The sequence below is a fragment of the Ochlerotatus camptorhynchus genome, unplaced genomic scaffold (genome assembly GCF_037179485.1).
Source record: "Ochlerotatus camptorhynchus isolate MF236.1 unplaced genomic scaffold, CSIRO-AGI_Acam_v1.1 ptg000375l, whole genome shotgun sequence".
Lineage (NCBI taxonomy): Eukaryota > Metazoa > Arthropoda > Insecta > Diptera > Culicidae > Ochlerotatus > Ochlerotatus camptorhynchus.
The window spans coordinates 159,684-186,439 of record NW_027040863.1 but is presented as its reverse complement, the minus strand read 5'-3'; the positions used below and the strand labels follow the sequence as shown (position 1 = coordinate 186,439).

The 26,756-nt window shown below is 36.4% G+C and overlaps 1 protein-coding gene across 2 annotated transcripts in view; it reads right to left on the bottom strand.

Moving 5' to 3' along the window:
* sdt (stardust) overlaps positions 1–26,756 on the bottom strand; it is a 128,354-nt gene that overhangs the window by 70,162 nt on the left and 31,436 nt on the right. For both annotated transcript variants that reach the window (XM_065232815.1, XM_065232816.1), the window contains exons 4-5: positions 14,211–14,341; positions 10,156–10,277 (exon numbers count right to left, since the gene is read on the bottom strand). In XM_065232815.1, the coding sequence (XP_065088887.1) occupies positions 10,156–10,277; positions 14,211–14,341 (253 nt within the window). The remainder of the gene's footprint in view (positions 1–10,155; positions 10,278–14,210; positions 14,342–26,756) is intronic.

The window sequence follows — 26,756 nt, the reverse complement described above, 5'->3', positions numbered from 1 at the left end:
CGTAACTACCTCCAGCAAAGGATCGTTGGTATCGTTGAATGGTTGTCTTTCAGACACGTTTTCCATCCCAGCAAGAGTCCCACAAGGCAGTCTGCTGGACCCCTTGCTTTACAGCATTTACAATTCCGACATTCCTCTCCTTGGAGACGGTTGCGTGTTTTTCCTGTTCGCAGATGATACCGTAATAGCCGTCATAGGAAGGATGCCTCGCGAAATAACGAATAAACTTCAACGATGCCTTTGCTGATTATGGAAAATCAAAATTAATGCCTCCAAAACACAGACCATCATGTGCCTCCACCGGCAATCGCCGAAATTAAAACTGACTCCCTCTTGTACTGTAATCATGGATGGCACAAGGGTTGAGTGGTCTGCCAAAGTAACCTATCTCGGGATGTTGTTCGATGAAAAGCTCCTCTTCCGTTTGCATGTAGAGAAAACTGTAGTCAAGTGTTCTGCCTTGGTTAGGTGTCTGTATCCACTGATTTGCCGCCGATCCTGCCTCTCAAGGGTGAACATACTGGCCGTCTACATACAAATCAAAGCACCTGCGATCCTCTACGCAGCTCCGGTGTGGGAATCATGTACACAGACTCACAGGAACAAAATCCAGGTCATCGCCAAGTCTTCGAAAAAATTGTTTACCGTTTGTGGGTATTTTTTTTTAATCCTGGCAGTTTTTATATAGAGGAAATGGTTCTAATGTTGGCCTATGGATCTAAGATTGGGCCCATTGCTAAAAATCTGCTGTTTATCAATTTTATCTAGATGAACGCGTCATTGGGACGGTACTGAAGGATATTTTTGGTCGCTATTGAATATTTAGTCGATTGCTGAATTTATGTGTGGGCCCAAATTAGGGGCATTTAGGCCGACATTACATCCATTTCCCCTACCTAGGTTTATTTTTATTTTTTTGCTTTCATTTGTAATTATGGTCGAGATTTTGAAGAGAAATGAAAGAAGTAAATTTATATGTTTGAAGCAGTTATATTCTAAAAGTTATAAAGTTACATGTACAATTTCATTTCTTGCTTCATTTTTATGGCTGTGTTATAAGATGCTCTGACTCAGAAATGAAAACATTTCAAATAGGGGAAATGGCTCTAATGTTGGCCTATGGATCTAAGATTGGGCTCATCGCTAAAAATCTGCTGTTTATCAATTATATCTAAATGAACGCGTCATTGGAACGGTACTAATGGATATTTTTGGTAGCTATTGAAAATTTAGTCGATTGCTGAATTTATGTATGGTCCCAAATTAGGGACACATACATACATACATACATTTCCCCTATCATGTGGTTTTATCCGAATCAAAAATATTTTCACTTTCTGTACAGAGAAGATTAAAGTGAAAAATAACGTATTTTATCACATGAGCGGTACCATAGAATCGTACAGCAGTTTTTAGTTCGAATCCGTACGATGGCTTTCGCTAGGACACTCGGATTGTTCACGGTTATATCCCCTATAGAGCATGAGAATATTGTCTTGAACATGGGATTACAACTATCATACTGATTAATCATCTACCCCGTAACGTGGGTAGATCACCTTTTCGTGGTACGTTACGGTATGTAAGATCTACCACCGATTCCTAGTTCTGACTACTTCAAACTAGGGGAACAGGATTTTTCAGTAATCCAAGCAACACATCTTGTTACTTTGTATGCCTTGTTGATAGTGACAAAACTCGGCTTTGCCCACCGAGGATGATCTTGAAACAAGGAAAAAATGAGTTAGTTAGTCTTCATCTATGTGATTCATAATCTTCTATTCGTTGATCTCTAGTTTGAAGTGGTGGTTAAGATTAGGGTTCTGATGCATGGTCATTATCGGTGTCATTCCTTAATTTTGTTGCTAAGGAATCCAATTTTGACTGACAGAGGGGCGCACCCTTTGGAGGGTGTTTCAACACTCCGAAGGGTATAAATAGCAGAACCTTTCAATTAAAGTCGTATCCTTGCGATAAATGCAAGAATGACAACTGTAAGAAAAATCGAATACTTTATCATTTCTCAAGAGTGATGGAGTAATACGACATGCACTAAACTAAGGACACGGGATATACTACAATATATCAAATTACTGGTCGCAGTGGTGTTAGGTCCCGAATATTGGAAATCATAATTAATTCAAATAACAATCCATCTAAAATCTTGGGGCAAATTAAATTCCGAGAAATACCATGAATGAAGGATGAAATTTGAGTAACAAAACAAAAATTAAGACTCATATTCACTGTACATTTTTGTGAAAGCAACGTTTGCTAAAACTGTGCCAGAATGGTAAGCGACGTATGACAAATGGGGATGATTCAGTTCTTATAAAAGACTTACGTAAAAAGCTGGATATTTTTTAAAAAGTTGTATGAACTGTGAACATTTACCTATCCCTACTATCCTCTCGCCCTTTAAGTATCAACGTGGTATATGTACAGCCCCTTAATTTGTCAAATATATTGCAAAAATAGTGAAATTGTGATTTAGCATTCGGGCTTCAAGCAGTTAAAGCACATTTTAAGGCACAAGTTCCGGTATGTTCGCCATACGATTCGCACTCAGAAGTGATGTACCAATTTTTGGCCGCAACTAACCCGGTTCATAAGAAGTTCCATGCGGATAAGATGCAGTGATTAGGCATCGTCACACACATCTTTATACACACTTTGCTGAGGGGTTGGTACGCAGCTTGGTAAAGGTTGGGAACCTAAAATTGTATTGTTTTGAGGAACAAAATCATGTTTGCTCAAGTGTTCTAAGAACACAGCACATTCTCGTGGGAAGTAAACCCAGCACAGGAAATCAGGTCTAAATCATTTAGTCAATTAGCTTGAGTAAATGGACAAATTAATCTGAGCTGAACGAAATGCCTAAATCGTAATGGGCAGGTAAACGTGGTTCATCCATCTCGTAGTCAAACTAATTATCCAATTGACCAACGATTTCCATTGTTCCATGATGCGACGATCCGATCCACTTTGATCAGCGTGAACTAAATTTTAGGCCCCCACTTCAACAGTACAGCAGATATATAGAGAGATAAGTCAAGAACAGTTCTGTGTAAACAAAATGCAAAAAAAAACATTGCATACACCTTCTTTTAGCAGGAACCTATTTCAGAACCATTCAATGCAAAAATGGAATTCCGCTCCATTACTTTATTGACATGACCTAGTACGTTAACGGTCGACCGTGGTGCCATTGAATAGCTAGATTGACATGCTACTTCTCTTTGACGTTTTCTCATCCCTTTGTTGGTCAAAATTGAAGAAAATGTTTGCCTTGCTCGATCAATGCAAAATGAGGACATGCAAGAGTGATGTGCACATAATACACCAATGAACGCTCGTGCTATGTGTGTTGGCGTGCACGAAACATCGAGCAGCGAGAAAATGATGATGGAACAGCGTTAATCTTTCATCGCAACAGTCTGTACACTCCCCTTTTCTGGAGTGTCGTTGACTCGTGGGCGACAAAAATGTCTAGAGATTAAAAATCTCTGTAAGGCCCTCTAATTTAAATGTGAGAGTAACATCCCAAAATGTCGTATTACAAATTTACGCTCACTTACATAGGTCTCATGTAACATATGGCCTTCTGAAATGTTACTGTAGAATCCACATGGCCAAGATAAGCGCGAAGCTCTAACATATTTTATAAAATATTTACAATAATTAACAATCTACGAATACTTTGCCGTTTGAAATTCATTTATATCAAATCTACTACGGCCATTTCCAAAATATAAAATGCGTTGGGTGAGACGTTTTCCCTAATGTGTGGTACTGTCTTCCCTTGTGTAGTTATTTGCACTAGAGACAGTAAAAATTCGAGGCAAAATCGTAAAATTTCGTTGCCAAGATTTTTTTTTTATTAAATGGAACACATTTTACATTTTAAATACCAGCGATTTGAAAAATGCATTTAGCCAACAAACATAAGGTTTTTTTTTCAAAATAATGCAACTTAAAGATATTATAATAATAGTGTTTATATGTAAGATGCAAGAAGCGGAGGAGTTTGTGTATGACCCATAAAACCTGTCAATTTCGCTTCCAGAGTGTCACAATTAGCGATTCGCTATAACGAATAGTATTCACTCATCGCGATTACTCATTATAGCTAAAATAGCTAATTGTGACCCCATATAAAAATTATTATTATTATATATTATAGTTTCATAATTTTGAAAAGAAGCATTTTAACTGCCATGAGCATGTCCAAGCCTGATAAAAAAAGAAAAATAAATAAATTAAGATACTGCCAAAAACTGGTTCACATACCCTACTCAAAAGTTTGCAATGTTATATGCTACCCTCCAGTTGGATTCATAGCTCCAAAATATGGGTCTGTGCAAACAATGGCAAAAATCGATGAATGTTTAGAGGTCGCGCATATGGTTTGAAGTTTGTATGGGAATTTTTATTTCCTTTGTTCGGGACATAAAACCACCAGTAATTTGATCTATTGTAGTACATCCCGTCCCCATAGTTTAGTGCTTGTCGTATCTTCATTAAGAAAAAGTCAATAACGGATTCCTTCGCAACAAAAATCAATCAATAACACCGGAAATGACCATACATCAGAACACTAGTCTTAACCAATTAAAACCAGAGAACAATGAATAGATGATTAGGAATCAAATAGATGAAGACTAACTTATTTTTTCCTTGTTTCAAGATCATCCTCGGTGGACAAAGCCGAGTCTTGTCACTATCAAAAAGGCATCAAATGTAAAAAGGACTAAGATGTGTTCCTTTGATTACTGAAAAATTCTGTTCACCAAGTTTGAAGTAGTTAGGATTAGGAATCGATGATAGATCTTACATCCCGTAACGTACCACGAAAAGGTGATCTACCCTCTTTTCGGGGTCTGTATGGGGATTACTATTGACATATTTTAAATTTCGCTTATATCGCTCTAACTTTGGTTCTAGTTGTCCAAACACTGAAACAATTAAAAAATATGTGGTCGCATTGACAATAGTCAGCAAGCTTGTCAATTCAAGAAATATAGATATAGGGGAAATAGCTCTAATGTTGGCCTTTGGATCTAAGATTGGGCTAATCGCTAAAAATCTGCTATTTATCAATTTTATCTAGTTGAACGCGTCATTGGGACCGTATTAATGGATATTTTTGGTCGCTATTGAAAATTTAGTCGATTGCTGAATTTATGTATGGGCCCAAATTAGGGGCATTTAGGCCTACATTACATCCATTTCCCCTATTAAAATATTGCAAAAAAGGGTAAATTGATAGTTGAATATGTGTAAGACAACAACACCAATTTTAGCACAACAACAACAGACTTGTTAATCTTCTTTTTTTATTTCGGATGGAGAGTGGACACCAGTGCTGTAATTCTTAAAATCAATTGAATACATTTGGTGAATATGAGAAAAACAGCTAACCGCTATCGAAGAGGCCTCCTTCGAATGGGTGATATCAGTTTTTTTTAGTTATTTAACGAAGGCATGGATCATTTTCATTTGAAAAATACTTGATATCATTCAATTGAGCGACATTCCTGCGAAAAAGCTAAGCTAACCCGACAACAACCTGACTTCTATCAGACACCAACCCGATATTGAGCCAACATAAACCAAAAATTGGATAAGCATCATCCCGAAAGTGGGTCTATATCGAGCTTAAATCAGCCTGACATTGATCCGACATTGGGTCGCCATGTCTGTTTGGGACACTTTTTCTGGGCTTCTTTCATACTCACTGCCGTATATAAACTGATAGTGAGTGAGTTCTTTGTGCAGTATTGATTGACTGGTTGTATTGGTTCATCTTCAATGGAATAATATGAAAATTAACAGCACTGGTGACACACTTAATCCTTGTTTTTATTCTGGATATATCACAATGAAAAAAATTAAACTTGATGCGGTTTTTGCACAGATTCACAGGGAAATATCTTTTGTAAGTTTATAAGTAGTCAGAAGGCTCTAAAATTATGTAATTCCTAAAACTAGATGTCTATAAAATTATTTTGAAAAATAGGGGGGTCTTGATCCCCTTTGATAATATGCATGCATTGTGGACTCAGGGGCTTTTCATTAAAAATAGTATTTCTTTAGAGCCTTTGACATGTTCGATTTTTTAATATTCCAGAAAACGGAAAGTTTTATAATTGAGGACACTTGACACTTTTATGATATGTATTTGAATATCAATGTTTACACGCATCCTAGGGCCGAATGTGTGAAAAAGAAATGTCCCCAAACAGAGTTTTCAGCTTCATATCAAACTGAACAAACAATCAAAAGTAACAGCACTAATGCAATGATTGTAATCAATTTTACTTAAAACTTGATACGTTTTGGTTGAAATTCCAAAATGTTTTAAAGATTTTTCATGCTACTAAAAAATTGACATACAAAGTGCTCTCAAAAATATATTTGTTTCATAATCTGACGCAAATGTCACCATAACATTACCCTTTCTCTAGACGGAACATTGTGGGAACTTAACTGAAATAAATCTGCTTAGAATATCGAGAAACCAAGGGGGGATTAAGTGTCTCCTGGAATCAAGTGTGTCCAGTTTCCCCTATAGTCACTTTAAAGTATGTAGTAAGTAGTCATTCGTGACTTTTCAGGTGATGAGTTTTGAACTCGTGGCCTTTAGCGATTTTTGGTAAGCAAGTGAATAGCATCGTTCCGTTTCCCATACAAAATTTCAAATTCTCCCGCAAATCGAGATTATAACTATAATCGTTCAAATTTTGCACAGTTATTTGTGACCTCAATAAGTGTAGAAAAAGCGGTGGGGAATATGAGGTTGTAAAAATGACCTACCTACTTAATCAGCATTTTGATGTAATTTTTTATATTGATCTTTTACGGTAAGGCGGAGGACAATTCAAGCTGAACAATGCATTAGTTCCTAAGTAAAATTGATCGATTCTCTTCATCGACTTTCTCTTTTGTTAATAACTTGAGTACTGCACCGTTTATTGTCGTGTTTTTTGTATACAATGCTAGATAACAGTTTGTTTCTTCGATCTGTGTGGTGAAATTGGCTGGGACTGTCTTACCATGGACGTGAGGATGTAAAGGTAAAGTCGACAAAGATAATCTGTCAATGTTACTTAGGACCTAATGCATTTTTCACCCTGAATTATCCGAACAAAATGCATTCCCATGCAGAAATCGATGATGTTCGACAGGTAGTACATAAAGAGCTATGGAGGAAGAGTAATAGAGCAAGCGATAACTGATTTTTTCAATGGCAGCTAATCACCCATATTTTCATAGTACTAGATGAACTCAACAACTTTGTTCTGGAAAAATTTGGCAAAATAGCCAAACGGCCAAAGCCAATTCATAAAACATTCTTATGGTAATTAGTCGGTTTGTGTTCTCAGTGTACGTGTCTGGTGTCGGTCTAAATGTTTCATTAATTGTTTTACACAATGTTTTTTTTAAAGCTCCTTTGGGTAAAACGAAACGGCATCAACGAGAATGCCGTCGCCAATGCGTCCGAGATAATTTAGGTGGTGGTGAAATAAGCGATAGTGAATATTTCTTTGAAGAGGTGATGAACCATCCAACGAAATTGACCGGTTTGTTTTTTTACTCTCCATTTTCCTGTGTTAAAAAAACGGTTACGAATCAAATTAAATTTCCAAGTCAAATTCTGTTTATCTATCAGTTTTTTTTTTCCTTTATTTAACGTCGGTCTCTGTTCCGCAATCTAGTGCCAATAACCAACGGACATCGATTGCCATCCATTGACGACAATCGAATGTGCAGGAAGGCAGCTTCCACACCTGCGTAGGATATCGCATCCATTCACAACACACATGGGCCGGGACCAACGGCTTTACTTCCCTTCCGAAGGAAGACGTGACCAGAGATTTTTATGCCTTAGAAAAATCCCACTGACCTCGACTGGGATTGAACCCAGACACATCGGGGTGTTAGAAAGCAGTCACGCTTACCACTACACCACCGGCGTCGGCATCTATCAGTTTGAATCAACAATATTTCGGTCAATATTCCCGTCAATATTTTCATCAATATTTCTGTCAATATTTTCATCAATATTTTTCGTCAATATTTCCGTCAATATTTTACACTGAGCTTCACTGGTTGGCATCGTATCGAATTCTTATACTTAATCCGCTAAAAGACGTCAACATAACCGAATGTTCAGTGATACCGAGCGAGCATTCTACGAGCACATCACCCTCGAAAATCCTGACTTCAGCGATGGTCTTCCGGATGTCGGCCATGTTTTTTTTTTCAAACTTTTGGTCTGAAATATGAGAGGTCCCAGTACAATATCGCACCGGGTAGCCGAACTAAGGCAAGAGGAGGAAAGCTGTGGTGAATTCAAGGAAACGCAAACCATCGTTGTCGTCGAAGAAGCAGATATCCGCGAAGCTTCAGAACACCAGAAAAATAGGGCAGCTTCTGACGGAGTCCACAATTTAACGAATTTTTTTTAATAACTCTGAAACAGAACGACATCTTCAAAAAAGTGGCATATTTTTTTTTTCAAAATGAAAAACTTGGCCATAGACGTCAAGTCTCTACAATGGCAGAGTAAAATGTTTAATTTGGCGACATCTATGTGGATGAGTCTCGAACTATTTGTTTATGCCAATAGATAACTTTTATTGTATAATGGGCACTACACCAAGCCTCGAAAATGGTTCGTTTCAGAGTTATTAATTTGGACTGACTAAATTATTTAATTGATAATAACATACCTAAAAATCATAACGGCGAATTGATGAAAGCTTTTTTGGAACCGGTGAACTATTATAACAACGAACCACGAAAAATATTTGAAGCGTTTGGGTTATTTATAAATTAAAAAGGATTCCTCTATTTAGAAAATGTATAAGTTTAATCCTTTTTATTTAAAAATATTTAATGTTGGAGAAAAAAGGGGTGCTCAAATCGTATGCCCACTATGCCCCATTCAACATTATACGGTAAAACGACTTTCGGGTCCATTCAACCAAACCGCATTTAGGCAAATGGTCGGGAGCCCAAAAAATGATGTTCAAAACAGCAAGTTACAAAATTTCAATTAGGCACTAGTTTAACTTTTGTTTCCCATGAAACATGTTTTCGTTTCAACCGAAATTGAAAGCAATCTGATTTATTTTCGCAGGTAACTAACAGCATTTCAATCTACTATAAATAGTAAGTGCACTAGCAAAATATGCTGTAGTAAACATGCAAAGCTTTTACGAGATCACAAATCATATTAAATAGCCATTTGCAGTACCATACGCACATGGGTCCATTAGCATTCCGTGGGTGGAACCGTTTTGGCCATAACAAATTTCATTAACCACCATCACCATCATATGGACCAAAAACGTAAAAATAGCTCTTTTCAGCAACCAACCAACTACGAGCTAAACTAACTGACAGACCCACCCACTTCAATACGTTAACTATCGTTTCGTGGTTCCATTACACAAATGAATAAAAGATTCCAAACATCATCAGCGACAGGCAGGAAATAAACATCAACAAGCCGGAAACTGTATCTTACATGCCTATAATAATAAGCATAGTTGCATAGTGGTTCTCTTTACATTGCATGCTTCACTGTGCTCACTCTCGCTTTGACAGTCAGTTTCATTGGTAAAAGTGCTATGAGGCGAACCTACACCAAAACAGAACATATCTCGTCAATACAATTTCACAAGTACACCTGACACACCTTGATAATGTTGTCCAATATTGCATGATATCATAAAAAAGCATCGGTGTAGGCAGGTGAAAATCTTAGTTTCATTTCATTCAAATAAAAAAAAACTGATTTTTATACGAAAGCTTATGTTCCTCAGTAATTGGTCTTACAACTGATTAATGCAAAGGTCATCAATTTTTATTCCAAGATTGAAGACATTTTCGCTCAATCCTGAAAACGTTCATGGATGTATGTGTTTACGTTTGATGAATCAAATAAGCTGGAGAAATGCATGCAGCACATCGAAAGCATAGATATTCACAATTCCGTGCAGAATCACGGTGAATTTATTTCTATTTGCAGTAACATTGACCCACTTTCTATGATGCTACTTTCAGGTGGTTCGGAGCGTGTTGGCCATGTTGCAACATTTCCCAACTTATATACATATAAGCATCTACAGATGGTATGTAACTTACCGATTTTCCTGTCGCAAAGTCTGGTCCACTAGCAGAACTTCGGTGCCTCCCCTTGATATGTTGCTGTTCGATTCATATGTTTCCTCCTGTAGTTCGAGTTCTCCTTCGGATAGTGTAGCCAGCTGTGTCAGGATGTGTATAGAAAGGTAGCAAATAGAAATACGAAACATTAAAAATGTGCAGCATATTGCAATCGTTGATGAGGTGTTAGTTATGGAGCGATTAGATTACCTCTCGCTTGGGACCGTGACCGTTTGCGATAATCGTATTTGTTAGATTACTGTAGTAACTATTACAAGAACTGTTACCAGCACCAGTTTTACTAATATTGCTATTGATGTTGTTGTTTATTAGGCTATGGTTTACGTTAATAATGTTGTTGTTGATGGAGTTATTGTTGTTATTCAGATTGAATTGTTGTTGTTCGTTAGTTTTGGGAATGGCCAACGAGGAGTGCGTTGCTCCCGCTACCATAGATGGAGTTGCTCTAAAAGTAGATGATGATGCTACGCTTGGTGTCACAATGCTAGTAGATACAGAAGATGTATTTTGCTGACGAGATGTCGACGGTGGAACATTCGAATATATACTGGTGTTGGAGGATTGAGGTGCAGTTGATTGAATTTGATTAGTGTTTGGCTTTGCGCCAGCGTTGAAGTTGATCACATGTTGAGCACTTTTTGTGGCAGCCGACCCAGCCACCAAATTAGTAGCAGTCGTAGTGGTGGTAGTTGGTACATTACCTATCGGTTTGACTGTGTTATTGTTATTTGTTGCAACTTGCTGTGAGCTAGATCCTGCTGAGTAGTTGGCTTTTGTTCCCGCTGTTACCGTAGTGCTGGTATTGGTCACGGAGACGGTGTTGTTCGATAGTGACGTTACGTATATTGGCGAGGCTTCCTTGAGGAAACTCAGATCCTGCGTTGTTCCGCCTTTGGCTTGACTCTGCTGGTTGAGCTGTAAAAAATTGAGATATCCAGAAAGAACACCAATTTACTATTTGGCAAATTCAATTCTTGATGTTTTAAAAACACAAGAAAATCATCCAAATAAAATATATTATTTAGCAATCAAATGTCAGTAATTTAATGTTACAAAATCTAACATGGCGTGTGCATTGCTGACAAGTTGCTCCTGGATTTAAAAATTCTATTGGAATTATTGAATTTTCTGACAAGTAAGTTGTTTTCTTTTCGACATGATTCATAATTTATTAATAATATGCTTCAATAGATCGTGGAATCGACGAGTTGATGAATGGGTCTACTGAGAGCGCAGCAGTTTGAAATTCAAGGAAAATTTATTTTCAATTAAGGTAGGGGAAATGACGGCTTCGGCATGACAGACTATTTTTGGCAACCCAAATTGAAACAATAATTTCACTGGATTTTCTTACGAAAACACTTCGCTGAATGCATGCAAACGATTCTTTATGCTTTCAGCTTCAGTTTGACGTTATTTTTACCACTGAGAAAAAGCAATCTAGCAAGGTTTTCTTGAAATGAATCACACGCACTACAAATTGTAGCTGATTTCGAGTTGCCGATAATAGAACAGCAGATTTACATGCAGTTCAAATGGAACGGTTGCCGAAGAAAAACTGGTTGCCGACAATATTCGCTCTCACTAGAGAAGATTGGAGCTTTGTAAAAGCGTTTCAAAACAGTTTTTAACAATTCTTTCGACTGAAATTGTTAGAGCAGCTGGCAGCAAAAGATTGTAAACAAACCAATACTGCATATGTGTGCGTTCCATAGAGAAAAAGGCTATAGAAAGAAGGTCGCTGCTTAGGTTGCCGAGAATACGTAAATTCCCCTACGTAGTTTCAGTTTATGTAAACAAAAACAATTTTTATTTTTTTTAAGCAGTGATAATCTAACCAGAACCTTTCAAGACGACCAAGCAACAGGCAAACATCGCGGGTGTTTACCAGCGATACGCTACTCTTGACGAGGTGCTACTCTTGACTACTGAAGAAGGAAAATATATTATTCAAAGGGTTGTGGTGGACGAGTTATTATTGGAAGCCATTAGTATGAAAGTATTGAAATAAACAATAAAATAAATAAACAAATATCATTGACATTAAATGTGGTTTACAGTTCTTTTTATGGATTTGACAAACTATTTTAGAACAATGTGCATGCTACGAAGAAATTTACTAAAATTCATGTGAAATATAATAGAATTCACTTAGAAAGTACCATAAAATCTATATTGCTTTCTAGATGTTACATGAAAATAAAGTGAAACTTTCTTCAAAAGGCCTATACTACCTATTAAAGCTATATGTGGATTGAAATTACACCTTTTGAACCGATCTACAAATAAAATAAACGTAAAATTTACGTTAAAAACTAGATGGAAAAAAATTATGTATGTTTTCATGTAACATCTAAATGAAAAATTTTCTGAGTGAAGCATAACGAATGTTTCCAATTAGTTCAAGGAACTTTTCTCTCTCTTTTTTTAATTTCAAATTGTCGAATTCTCGGGAAAATTACAACTTTAACCAAATGAGCTATATGTGCATTTTGGAAGTGAACAAATCAAGCTGAACAATGCATTGTCCTAAGTAACATTGATCGATTCGCTTCATCGAATGTCTTTTTCGTTAATAACTAGGGCACTGAACCGTTTCCTGACGTGTTTGTCGTAAACAAAGCTAGATAATAGCTTGTTTCGATGATCTGTGGGCTGGATAACTGTAAGAAATTATCTATGAATGTCTTACCTTGGCCGTGAGGATCCAAAGAGAAAGTCGACGAAGAGAATTTGGCAATGTTACTTAGGACCTAATGCAATGTTCAGCTTGAAATGTTTCAAATTGTATTGATGTTATAATGTTGTGATTTTAATTAAATTTGCTCATGTTCTAAGATCTCACAAATTAAAACTAAAACAATATGATGATGAGACGTCACGATTGATGCATGTGTTCAAGATTATCGATGTCAGTGGATCCGTTACATAATTGAAGAAATGTAAACTGTGCGATGTTTATCTTTATATTGACCGTGCATATCCATTGTTCGATTTGTACTAATGGGCGCAAAAAAATGCCACGCCGATTCACGCCGCCACCACCGCCGTCTAAAAGTGCTATCGGCGTGACGTCGATGATACCGCCACCGCCGAGCATAATTACCCCACACGCCGCCGCCGACCATTTTTGAATCGGCGCGCACCTCTATCAACAGGTACATAAAAGTTGTACAACGGAATTGAAACTATTATCACAAGTCGTATCAGTTTGTTTTTTTTTTCTGATGGTATTTGAGCATGTGTGTTTCTCCCGCCAAGTCATTCAGAGATATTGAAAGCAGTGGCAAAGAAAAATCTTGAAAGTCGCCATCCATTTTTCCATCACACACCGGTCGTCGCATACACAATGCCAGAAAGAAGCTACTAATAAGCATGTCTGTAACCTCTCATTATGTCTAGACAATTGAAGACCGAAGTTTATGAATATATTTTCACGAGAGTGTCGTTCACTCACTACATGGACACTTAAGATAAGGGGAGTGCACCGAACATTGAGCCGCGTTGTTAATCCATTATATCGCCTTCTTTATATGCAGCAAATCCATAGGCTGCACGTGAGTCGGTATCGAGCTACTAAGGCGGTGCACTATTGTGAAATTGTAATGAAGCGTAACGAGCTTGAGCTTGCACTTGAAATGTGAAGCGTAGCATAAGTTTTTTTTGTACATGACGATTTTTTTTTTTTTGAAAGGGCACCTCAATTAAAATCTGGAAAATCACAAGTCCAACTAACCAAACTTCGATAATTGGAATTTTTGGATGTTCTGTTTGACACACAGAGCGCAAAAACTTGTGAAGACAATCTACGAAAACTCTCAAATAATAATTGTGGAATTGTGCTCCAAAGAACAAGTTTGAACCGACACCTGTTCCAGCTGAAACGCAATTAGCCACTCCAAAACAAAAAGAAAAAAAAAACAATGTTTACCACTTTCAAGATAAAGCATGCAAATCAAATTGATTAACTTTACTATAATCCATTCACCAGGAGTATAAAAATACTAACTCACCTTTATAGACAGTTGAGACATGTCAACCGGAGTGATTCGTTTGAGAGCCGACAGGCGTTGCAGTCTTTCTCTTGCTTGCTGTTCAACCGCGATGACAAATGCATCTTGAACCGCATTTCCCAACTCTCCAGCTGAAAATAAAAATGGCAAAACAGAAGAAATTAACTTTCACGCTGGAAGGTATGAAAAAAAACTAGATTATATGTGACACATATGTATTTATTGTGTACGCGTTGATGGATAACATTCGTTCACTGGAAGATTTGGTTGAGAAAAAAAAAACATAAAACTTTGCTCCCTGTAATGAATCATGGTAAAAATTATCGAATGAATCAAATTTCACATCGTCTCCATTCAAGTTCAGTTCTCACGATAAAAGAAAAAAACTAGTAGAAGTCGCTCCCAGCTGCCCAGTGTACGACATCCATGTGTACGATTTTCATTTAGTCCGAACGGTAGAGAAAAAGAGAGAGGGAATGATGTGTGGCGAAAAGCTACTAGACCGGAAAAGAAATATGCTTGTCTTGCATGAATGGCATTTCTCATCATTGAAAATTTGCAGTACAAGTGTAAGAAATGTTAACACTTGTACAGATGTCAACGACGAAGGAAACTAATTGTAACGTTTCATTCCTATTTGTACATTTGGCGAATAAAATTGTCAGATTGCAACGATCGAATAATCATGGTTGACATCTACTGAGCGGCTTCCCGCTTCCATTTTGCTACGCATTGAGGTCGTTCTGTGGATGATGATGTTACTTTAGAGGATTATTATATTATAAAAATCTATTAAAGATTTGCATAAAAAATATGCAATTTGTAATGTTTCCCCGCACTAGCAGAGTCTATAATGGTGCCGTCGGTAAATTTTTATATAATTTTGTAATTTTCATGATAGCAAAATTTCAGAAAAAAAATGTTTCTGCAAATGCTCGCTGGATGATCACGATCGTCAAACAGAGAAAACAAATAACGTCTTTCAGACAATATAGGCTAATGTGCTTTGGCGGACTTCATCAAATTGTTGCCGGCTTATTATTCAATTTCTTTTCCCCAATTATTCTTCATTATTGTTTATGTAAGTTAACATAGTTCTCTAACGAGACCGACACCAAGCTACATTAAACCGTTCGACAATGCAAGGAATTGAGATCGATTGTTATGGCAGTATTTATATTCCTAGAAAATTATGCGATGACTGTGAATCGAAGATTTATTTATCACTGATTTTACCCTTTTCCTTAATCTAAAAATCAACGCGTGTTGACGCTTATAACTAGAAATTTGAGGGGGCTACAATGACAATAAAAGCTTACATGGAAATTGGGTTATTTATAGGTATTGAGGTAAATGCGTATTCGTAATGAATAAATAAATAAATAAATAAATAAATAAATAAATAAAAAATGGAACCCAAAACCAAAATTTAATCAATGTTGGTACACAGTAACTATTTTAAATAAGTATGATTACATTTGCAAAAATCACCTTATTAGCGCCCCTCGGTGTCACTTTGTATGGGAGCGAGCTGTCAATTTATCAGTTTAGTGTCAAACAGTGAAGTTTTTATTTTTCTCTAAATCTTGATTTAAAAATCGAGATGAAAGTGTGTGGGTTCGAAAAAAAAACATCGCTTTCAGAAAACGAAGCTCGATATATTTTTCAAAATTAAAGAACCCAATTACCCAACTAACAATTTAAGTTTTAGCATTACTTTGTAGACCATGATTTAGACTTGAAGGATGCTTAAAACCTCGATAAATGCTACTTGAGTAATATACATACTGGAGCTTAGTCTAGGATTAAAAAACGCTACACAATTATTGTGATACCATGCGGCACTATCTCACCGTACACGCATTCTCAAGAATGTCATGAATATTTTTCCTCAAAGCAACAATCCGGTTTGATTTATTTTTATGAAGGTTATTTGAGATTTCGTGCGGATACAGATTCTCTATGTTATTCTTCTAGGTTTAGAAAACAAGCAACACATACCGCTTAGCACCAAAATCCGTACATCTTTCTCCGTGCTCCCTAAATGCTCTATTACTGCATTGATACTCTGGATTATTAACCTGACCATTTTTTTTCTAGTAAGAGGAGCGTAACAACGGGAAAGCGTATTAAAAAAAGCTTTTAGAAGCGACTATAGGTAGCAATTCAATTTTCATCGGAGTCTGGCAAGCATCGCTTCCATCTGCTCGGCAGCATCGCAATCTTTTGGGCCGTTATGGAACCTTTACTCGAAAAGCAATTATTTCCTGATTTCTGATATTTCAAGACCAACAATTGAAATGGCCTTAACTCCATTTTGTAAACAAACCTTGTAAGGCCATTTTCTCGCGAACCGAAACCTTCATTCGCAAACCTAAACCACAATCGGGTAGAGGAGAATTTTCCCTAACTGTTCATTATGTTGTTTTGCCTTTGCGGACTTCGGTTCGCGAGAAAATGGCCTGGTTTATTAAATTTGGTTGTCTCAAATAATGCTCTTATTTCATATATGTATTATGTATTTGTTTAAATGTTTGAGTGGGAGTAATTTTAAACTGTTTGAGAAAGTGATTCATTGATCTAAAAACCACTTCGTCAACGGTTTCATAATGTTGCATATTTCAAGCATTTTTTGTTGGATTTGAAAAAACATGCAAATAACATTTTCATTCCTTCAAACATATCCTTTTTTGGAACGAACTACTTCCAAAATGACATGAGTTGTTTTGACCATTGAAAATTATCAATGCAATATCAGATCGATGTTAGAGTAGCTAAAACCTGACTCAATATACTTCATCATCATCTAAAAAAAAAATCATTACATTCCATAATAGTATAAAAAAAGTGTCAAGTCGTCATTTTCAACCAATTTCGCGGAATTCAAAAAAATTTCGTGGCCTAAACCAAATTTCTCAGAATTTGCGAATTTCCACTGATGACTTATCAAAAGTCTAATAAACCTTATCATCTTCAAGAAAACGCAATCATGCCCTGATATATAAACACCTCTTCACTGTTAAGAGCAAGAAACGTTTAAACACTGTAGAGTGAAAATGTTAAACTTTGCATCATCAAATGTGCAGATTTTTTCTTCAGTATCTTGCACTAATTCTGTTATGGTAGTTCTTACAATAGCATGTAGTCAGTTGTTTTATTTTTACAGCCGGAAAAACTCAAAAACTCAAATCTCATGCGTGAGTTTATTCACCTATGAGTTTTGCCTTGGTAAACTCAACTGGGCAAAAATCACCGATGATTTTGACGTTGTCAGTTTGAGTGCGTGAAAATGCATGAGAATCTCGAGCGTGAGATTCGTTTGCCAGATTGACATGCGAGTTTATTCGCTCAGGGAGGCACCTACCATGAGAGTTTGGTAAAGGAGATGATCAACCCGATTCGTGCCTTCCACAAAATTGAAATTTTCTCGCTTTCTACTCTTTATATACAATTTTCACACTGCCGTACTCTAACGGAACTATCAACTCTATACTTTCATCTCCTCATCCGTCGTATAAAATTACCAGTTTAAGTCTGATATCTGACGGTTAGCATCCCTAACTATAATAATTATACTAAAGATCTTCTTTGAGAAAAAGTCGAAATCAATTTGATTATGTTTGATTGATGAAAGAATATTTAAAATACTATGCGGTCATATTTTACTTCGGAATTGGTAAGAATTCATGCAACCTTTTGTCGTAGCGAGTTCAATCGTTCGAAAATTTGTCCCACATACTCTAATTAAATAGCAAAACTCTTCTTTATTTCTTTTATTTTTAATAAATTTTAAACCTTTGGAAATTTACAAAGCTTCAATGCACAGTGGTCTTGATATTTAAACTTAAAAAAAATGCCTTCTACAAATTTGTTCCTTACAGTTTGGCCTCATTTTGATGCAAATGAATACTAGGGTGGTTCATATTATCATTGAAATCAAAAAATTAATTCTTTTATTTGCAGTAATAAAAGTATACATTCTTCGGCAACGTTGTAGCTCAGCTAATTACAAGCAACATCGTAAAAAAATTATTTTTGTATCTCTTGAATTTTTCAATTTAGCGCAATTTCCATAATTGTTTTAGGGTGACTAAAAAAACACAGTTTTTGCCCACTGAATCTGAAGTAAAAGGTATTGATTTCATTATTCACAACTAATAATTTGATTTAAGCCTTCTCTTTGCTTGAGAATGAGATTGTTATGCGATACAACCACGAGGGAGGAGTTATTGATAGAGGTGTGCGCTTTGTTACAGTGGGAGGGAAAAATACAATTTATTTGCGTTACGTAATTTATGAACACACAACTGATCGCAGCATAATCAGTTAGGACCGGTTTACCATTCTACTCAAAACAAAATAAGTGCTTCTAGAAAATGCTTTTTTTCTGCTTTCATCTGTTTGTCGAAGTGAATCCAATGACGGTTCAATGTGTTTGGATGGGATTGATACTTGTATGACGTAATTCGAATTAAGAAGGAGTGTTAGATTTTATTTACAATATCTCAACAATTTGTGACTCTTTATCAAATCTAATGTTAAACATGAACGGCTTATAATTGTAGAAGTCACCTTTGATAGAAACATTCATTTTTTTTTGTTCAAATTCGTTCGAAAAATATAGGTAAAGTACGGGTTGTGGTTAGTATGATGTACATCAGATCTTAACCGTATAATATTTGCAATGGATGGCATAGAAAGCTCTCATTTCTGAATTGTGGAAGTGTTACAAAATTGAGAGCAGGCCTAAGCTCGTGTAAGAGCGTCAAAACCAGGAAAATTTGTTAAGTCATACACTGCCTTGCTGACAAATCAAATTTAGCCAAAAATTATCATGTTGTTAAAGTTTCGACGTAGCAACGTAAACTGGAGCAAGATGCTAATTTTTCTGAGGAATGGAAATATTTTGAATATGTTTGTCGTAATGACTAATATGTCTAATAGGTCGAATGATAACTAGGTCGAATTTCAGAAAATTATTTCTTAACACTTGCGAAGAACATTTGCTGCTCTGAAAAAAATATAATCATCAAATAATAGAAGGATAAATAGAGCTCTCCCATATTGGATTCAAAGCGCTAATAATTATTCTGTTTAATGTCAGGAAGAAAAGGAGAAACTTGTATAAAAATTATTAACCAAAGTAAACTATCGGTCAGTCAAATAGATTGGTGGGAGACATTAATGGTCGCATTGCATATGCGATTGCACAAATCGTGGGGGCTATATAATGGTCAACCTACACATTTTGAAGAAAATATCGTGTGTTTGTGTGTTGTCGTGACCAAACACTTGGGATTAGTTGTTTTTCCCACACATCAAAATTTGAAAAACAAGGATTGCGTTGTACACAATCGCAGAGGATAGTAAGGAAAATTAGTCCAACATCTACTTAAGAAGGTGCTGGCAACCCATACTACCTTCATAGATATCTCGGGAGGGAATGTTTGTGTTGACAGGGAGTCTCTAGTCGGCAATATAAAGCAAATATTATGTGAAAATAGAAATAAAATTAAATAAAAACAATAGGAAATATCTCACCAAAATTATCTGCAATAATCCTGTTTTTCCATATTTTTGAAGCTGTTCCATGCATCATTCTTGCCACTACTCTTCAGCACGCGTTTTCTTTTAACACCGAGATTGGTGTGAGAAATTAATGATCAGCATTTAAAAGAAGGAATAATAATTTAATTGCATCAGTCCGCATCGTGCTCTCTTGCCGTGCGGATCTATTTGCTTTTTGCTGAAGGAAGTGTTACTACTACCTAAAGCTACAACAAATTTAAACAGCACTTTTCAGTGCTCAACCTGTAAAAAATTTCTACCTTGTTCAACTCTTATTCCTCTTCGATCCTTGTTTGGACCCTACCCGAGGTAATCCTTCTTGGATATCGATTTGGAAAATTCCTCTTCGATCCTTCAGATTCTTATAGTAATCTGCTTGGAAGTCGATCTGGATAAAAATTTACTGCCGCCATGGCGCCTAAACGCAAAAGAAAGGGGCAAACTCTTGACCCCCCTTCTGATGAAATTAATTTGAGTAATCAATTTGATTTGCTCACGGATGATGAGAATGATCCATCATCCAAGAAAAATTCTAGTAAACTTTCCCGGCTTAATGCCAAGAAGGAAAAGATTCCCCCTATTGTGATAACCACTACCGATTTCCATGCTCTTCGCATGGAACTTTTGAATTTCGTGAAAGTTAAGTTTTCACTACAAATTGGACGTCGGGGTGAATGCCGTGTATTGGCTGAAACCTTGGACGGATTTAAATGTCTTCTCAAGTATCTTACTGAGAAGAAGCACAAATTTTTTACTTACGACACCAAAACTGAACGTGTGTTCAAGGTTGTCATGAAAGGACTGCCCAGTGGTGAATCCCTGGATCAGATCAAAGATGAACTGGCAAAATTACTTGGAGTTGTGCCACTCCAAGTAATCAAAATGAAAATGAAATCCCGTCCTGGCGATTCGCGCAACGGGATTTGTAATGATTTTTATTTAGTTCACTTCAAGTCTAGTGAACTAAACAACCTTAAGGCCTTAGAAAAAGCTAGCCTTATGCTCCATGTCCGAGTGAAGTGGGAACACTTCAGGAAGACTGGAGGAAATTTCCAAAACCTCACCCAGTGCCGTAAGTGCCAGGGATGGGGTCACGGAACTAAAAATTGCTACATGCCAGCTAAATGCATGAATTGTGGTGATTCCTCTCACGCAAAGGACGACTGTCCTGTGAAGGAAGATCCTAAGAAATTTAAATGTTCAAATTGTGGTGAAAACCACAAATCCAATTTTTGGGAATGTAAGACTCGCAAAGCGATCCTACAATCTCGTTCTAACCGACAGGTAAGAAACGCTCCACGTTTCCGACCAGGTACAAATTCCTCTGCTGTTAACAACGGTCAGCGAGGAACAAATTCTACATTCGTACCCGTAGGTACAAATATCACCCCTGCTTCAAATGTTTCATCTGTACCTACTCCCCTCGCTGCTAACAATGTTCAGCGAGTTAATGGAGCTACCTATGCTGCTATTGCAGCGGGTAGAAATCAAAATACTAACCAAAGTAATTCTAACGGAAATTTTGACAATTTTGACTTAGGAAGCATTACTGCCCCTAAAATGGAATTTTTACAGAAATCATTAATTGACATGATTTCTGATATGCTTAAATCTAACTCCATGTTTGATGCTATTCAAACTGGAGTAAAATTTGCAAATAATATTGTCATGACTTTAAAATTCAGTAATGGATTTTAAAGCATTAAATATTGTAAATTGGAATGCTCGATCTCTTAAAGATAATGAAGACGAGCTTTTTAATTTTTTGAGAGTTCATAACGTGCATATTGCCGTTATAACTGAAACGTTCCTTAAACCTCCCCATAAGGTTAAGAAGGACGCAAATTACTTGATTTATAGAAATGATCGTCTTGATGGACCCTGTGGTGGCGTTGCCATCATTATTCATAGACGAATCAAACATAAAATTCTTTCTTCATTTGAAACCAAAGTTTTTGAAACTTTGGGAGTTTCTGTTGAAACAAAATTTGGACAACTTACGTTTATAGCTGCCTATTTGCCATTCCAATGCGTAGGCCAGCAAAAGAATTTTCTCAAGGGTGACCTCCAGAAACTTACCCGTCATAGGTCTAAATTCTTCATTATTGGTGATTTTAATGCAAAACACCGCTCATGGAATAATGCTCAAAGCAATTCCAATGGTAATATTCTGTTTGATGATTGTTCTGCAGGTTATTACACTATTCAATATCCAAACAGCCCAACATGCTTTTCTTCTGCAAGAAATCCCTCAACTATTGATTTGGTCTTAACTGATTCATGTCATCTTTGTAGCCAATTGGTTACCCATGCTGACTTCGGTTCTGATCACCTTACAGTAACTTTTGAAATATCCCAAGAAATAATTTGTAATCCCAACAGCTCTACTTTCAATTACCATAGAGCTGATTGGGAGCAGTATCGAACATTTATGGAATATAACTTCGATCCAAACATTCCTTTGCAAACCAAAGATGAAATTAATTATGCTCTTGAATCTCTGACTACTTCTATAGTTGAAGCAAGAGCTGCCTCAGTACCAAAATGCGAGGTTAAATTCGATTCAATTATAATAGACGATGATCTTCAGCTCTTGATCCGTCTTAAAAATGTCCGTAGGAGACAATATCAAAGAACACGCGATCCTGCCATGAAAGTTATCTGGCGGGATTTGCAAAAACAAATTAAAAAGCGATTCTCTGCCCTGAGGAAAATAATATTTCTAAATTAGACCCGAGTTCCAAACCCTTTTGGAAACTCACAAAAATTTTGAAAAAACCTCAAAAGCCTATTCCAGCGCTTAAAGAAGGTGGTAAAATTTTGATCACAAATTTGGAAAAAGCTCAGAAACTTGCTAAGCAATTCGAGAGTTCCCATAATTTCAGTTTGGGTCTTACTAGTCCTATTGAGAATCAGGTTGCTCGGGATTTTCTGAATATTTTCTCTCGGGAAAATATTTTTGATGATACCTGGGGGACTGATTTGGACGAAGTAAGGTCTATAACTAAAAAGTTTCAAAATATGAAAGCTCCAGGTGATGATGGAATTTTCTATATCCTCATCAAAAAACTCCCAGAGAGTACCTTGTCTTTCTTGGTAAAATTATTTAACAGATGTTTCCATTTGGCATACTTTCCTGATAAATGGAAAAATGCAAAAGTTGTTCCAATTTTGAAGCCGGATAAAAATCCAGCTGAAGCTTCTAGCTACCGTCCAATAAGTTTGCTTTCTTCAATAAGTAAACTTTTTGAAAAGATAATTTTGAATAGAATGATGCTTCACATCAATACGAACTCAATTTTTGCAGATGAGCAGTTTGGATTTCGCCATGGGCATTCAACTACTCATCAACTCTTAAGAGTTAACAATTTAATTCGTTCAAACAAATCTGAAGGCCACTCAACTGGAGTTGCTCTTCTAGACATAGAAAAAGCATTCGACAGTGTTTGGCATGAAGGTTTGATTGCTAAATTGAAAAAGTTTAATTTTCCACTTTATATTATGAAATTAGTTCAAAATTATTTAACTGACAGAACTCTTCAAGTAAATTATCAAAATTCCAAATCTAATCGGCTACCTGTTAGAGCAGGAGTTCCTCAGGGTAGCATTCTTGGGCCTATATTGTATAACATTTTCACTTCGGACCTCCCTGATTTGCCTCAGGGTTGCCACAAATCTTTGTTCGCTGATGACACAGGCATTTCCGCTAAAGGAAGAAGTCTTCGTGTTATTTGCAGCAGACTGCAGAAAAGTTTAGATATTTTCTCTTCTTATTTACAAAAATGGAAGATTTCTCCCAACGCTTCCAAAACTCAACTTATAATATTTCCACATAAGCCTAGAGCTTCGTTTTTGAAACCTAGTAGTAGTCACATAGTCACTATGAACGGAGTTCCAATTTCCTGGTCAAACCAAGTGAAATATCTTGGATTAATACTTGACCAAAAATTAACTTTTAAAGATCACATTGAGGGCATTCAAGCCAAATGTAACAAATATATAAAATGTTTGTATCCTCTTATAAACAGGAAATCCAAACTTTGCCTGACGAATAAACTTCTAATATTTAAACAAGTTTTTAGACCGGCCATGCTTTACGCTGTGCCAATATGGTCTAGTTGCTGCACTACCAGGAAAAAAGCACTTCAAAGGATTCAGAACAAAATTCTGAAAATGATTTTGAAGTTGCCTCCCTGGTACAGTACAACCGAAGTACATAGAATTTCGAATGTTGAGACTTTAGCACAAATGTCCAACAAAATAATTAATAATTTCAGGCAAAAATCGTTGCAATCCTCAATTGCAACGATTAATTGCCTTTATACTTAGATAAGATTTAGTTTTAGTTTTTAGTTTTAAGATATCAATTGTTATACTGACATGCAGGTTAAAAAACCTGTTTAAAATACTGAATTGCCAAGACATGAACAATGTAAAAACACTTAGATATATATCATAACAATTAAGGCTGGTACGTTACTGCAGTAACTGGAGCACCTAGGTTAAAATGAAATGTAATTTATTTTGAATTTGAAACAAATAAAGAGTTAAAAAAAAAAAAAAAAAAATAATTTAATTGCATATATCGTTCATGGTGCCAAAAATCACGAAAACAGTAAAATTTGAAAGAACTGCTCATGTTTAAAAGAAGGGGAAAGAAAAAACAAGTCACGTAGATTGGAGTGAGAAAAGAACCTGCATCTTTTAAAAGGTGAACATATCATGTTTACTTGTATATTTTATACATGTTCCCAAAAATTACAAAACCAGAAAATTCCGAATGAACTGCTCATGTTTGAAAACTTTGCATTTTAATTGCTTTCCAAATTTCAGAGGATGTATGGAATTTCTCCTATCCCGGAAAAACCAAAAATTGCAGTCCAAGATGTCCCCAAAAGTCCGAGTCCGAATAGTCTGAAAAAAATATTTAAGTGTTTAAGAACATAACTGTGTAATGAAACTCGTTAAAATGTATTTAAATCTGGGTAAGCTGGAAATCATTCGGCCTCATGACTATTCGACCTGAAGACCATTCGACATAATGACCATTCGACCTAATAATTATTCGGCCTAATAACCTTTTGGTCTAATGATCACTAGGCCTAATGGCCGGACACAAAATAAATCAATTTATTGCGCATTTTGCACCGGTTTAGACGCAAATGATTATACAGTAATATTTTCAGGCCATTTGAAAGCAGGAGCAGCTAAAAACAGTATTGGAAAGTTGAATTAAAGCTCTATAGAACACTCTAAGAGGTTCAATTTTTAAGTGTTTTGACCAGTGCCTAAATATTACTATGTTCTTATTTTTAACGCAAGAGCCTATTGAGGTGCGAAATTTGCAATATCATAAGCTCATTTAATGTTCGATTTAATGTATGTTTAGGAAATTTGGGATAAAATCGGTCAAGATCAAATTGGAAAAGTAAAGTGGCATCATTTGCCGCAATTACGGTCTCAACACGCTTCCTGAATGCTCGACAGGTTCTGAGCCCGGTTCCAAATGAACTTGTTTAGGAACAAATTTTCACCAAATTCATCGAAAATGGACACATTTTTGGTAAGTAAGTAAATTTAGTCAAAATAACGGAAGAATTTGATGATTAATTTTATTTAAAATTACTCACAACTTGCTTTTGAAATTTGAATTTTTGAAAAAATGGACTACATTGCATAAGAAATGAGCCATTACCCCACAAATAATTTGAATTGATTAATAGCTGAATAAGCTAAAAAAAATAGCTGCAGAAGCTAAATTTTGCATGATCAAGCATTGATCATAATTTTTAAAGAGATTCACGACATCTTCGATCGGAATCACTTACATGCAACTTTCAAAGAAATCGATCACTTTTATCAGTGACGTAGCGTAGTTTGCTTTCAACCTATTGTCTGACTTTAGAAACGTAAACGAATAAAAAAAAAATGCTGTAAATAGACCTGTGCGCTGATCATTTCATCGTCGGCATCGGCGGCGTAGACGTTGTTTTAGATTCGGCGGCGACGGCGTCACGGCGTCACGGTTGGCACTGGCGGTGGCGGCGTGCTTCGTCGTATCACTTTGGTTGCCGAAAACATATCGCATTTTCAACTTGAATTCAAGTAAGATTACATAAATTAAACAATAATATTGTGTTGATGTTTGTGCATGTTATAGACAACGCCATTTGAAATTTTCTACCGAAAACATTATGGTATTTTTTTGGAACAGTATCGAAATTATGTCAAAGGTTGTTTGGATGAATGCTCGATAACGAACAATATGATCAACATTACTATGGCCAATCCCCGGGGCAATGTGGTCCTGGGCTGTCGATATACTGGCATAAGTCGTTTTTTTGGTCGGATTCCCATGTGCTTTGAGGTGTTGATGTTTAATCCAAGATTATCTTACTTGCCTGGTGGAATCCGGAATATTTTTTTCCTTGATTTGTTTGCCGTCATGTTTTTCGTGCTGAGCACCAATGCTAGCGACGCCAGGGAGGCAGCTCCCACACTTGGACCCTACCTATCGACCCATCAACTCATGAACCTGGGACCAACGGCTTTACTTCCTTTCCGAAGGAAGGTGTGATCAGAGATGTTATGCCTCAGAACATCCCGGCGGTGCGCCCTGGAATTGAACAAGCGCCTGCTGGGGTGAGAAGTAGTCACGCTCACCGGCGCCGCTAAATCCAGAATATATCTGGTATAATGTGGACCTTTGCACTCGATGCGGCTTGTTTTCAAATTATCATTTGGTGTTATCTGTTAATGAACACGCGTTTGAAACCAGCATAAATTTTCTCTGCAAATTTTCTCATTGATCGGAATTTAATTCGGAACCAGAATGCCAAATCTTATTAGACAAAAATTTCAAAATCGAAAACATGTTGGATTCAACCAAAATATAGGGGGTTTGGCAGCTGTAGTATACTCTTGGTACCCGGAACGTGTCTGATAATTGTCATCATGATCCTAGAAACTTTTTCATTT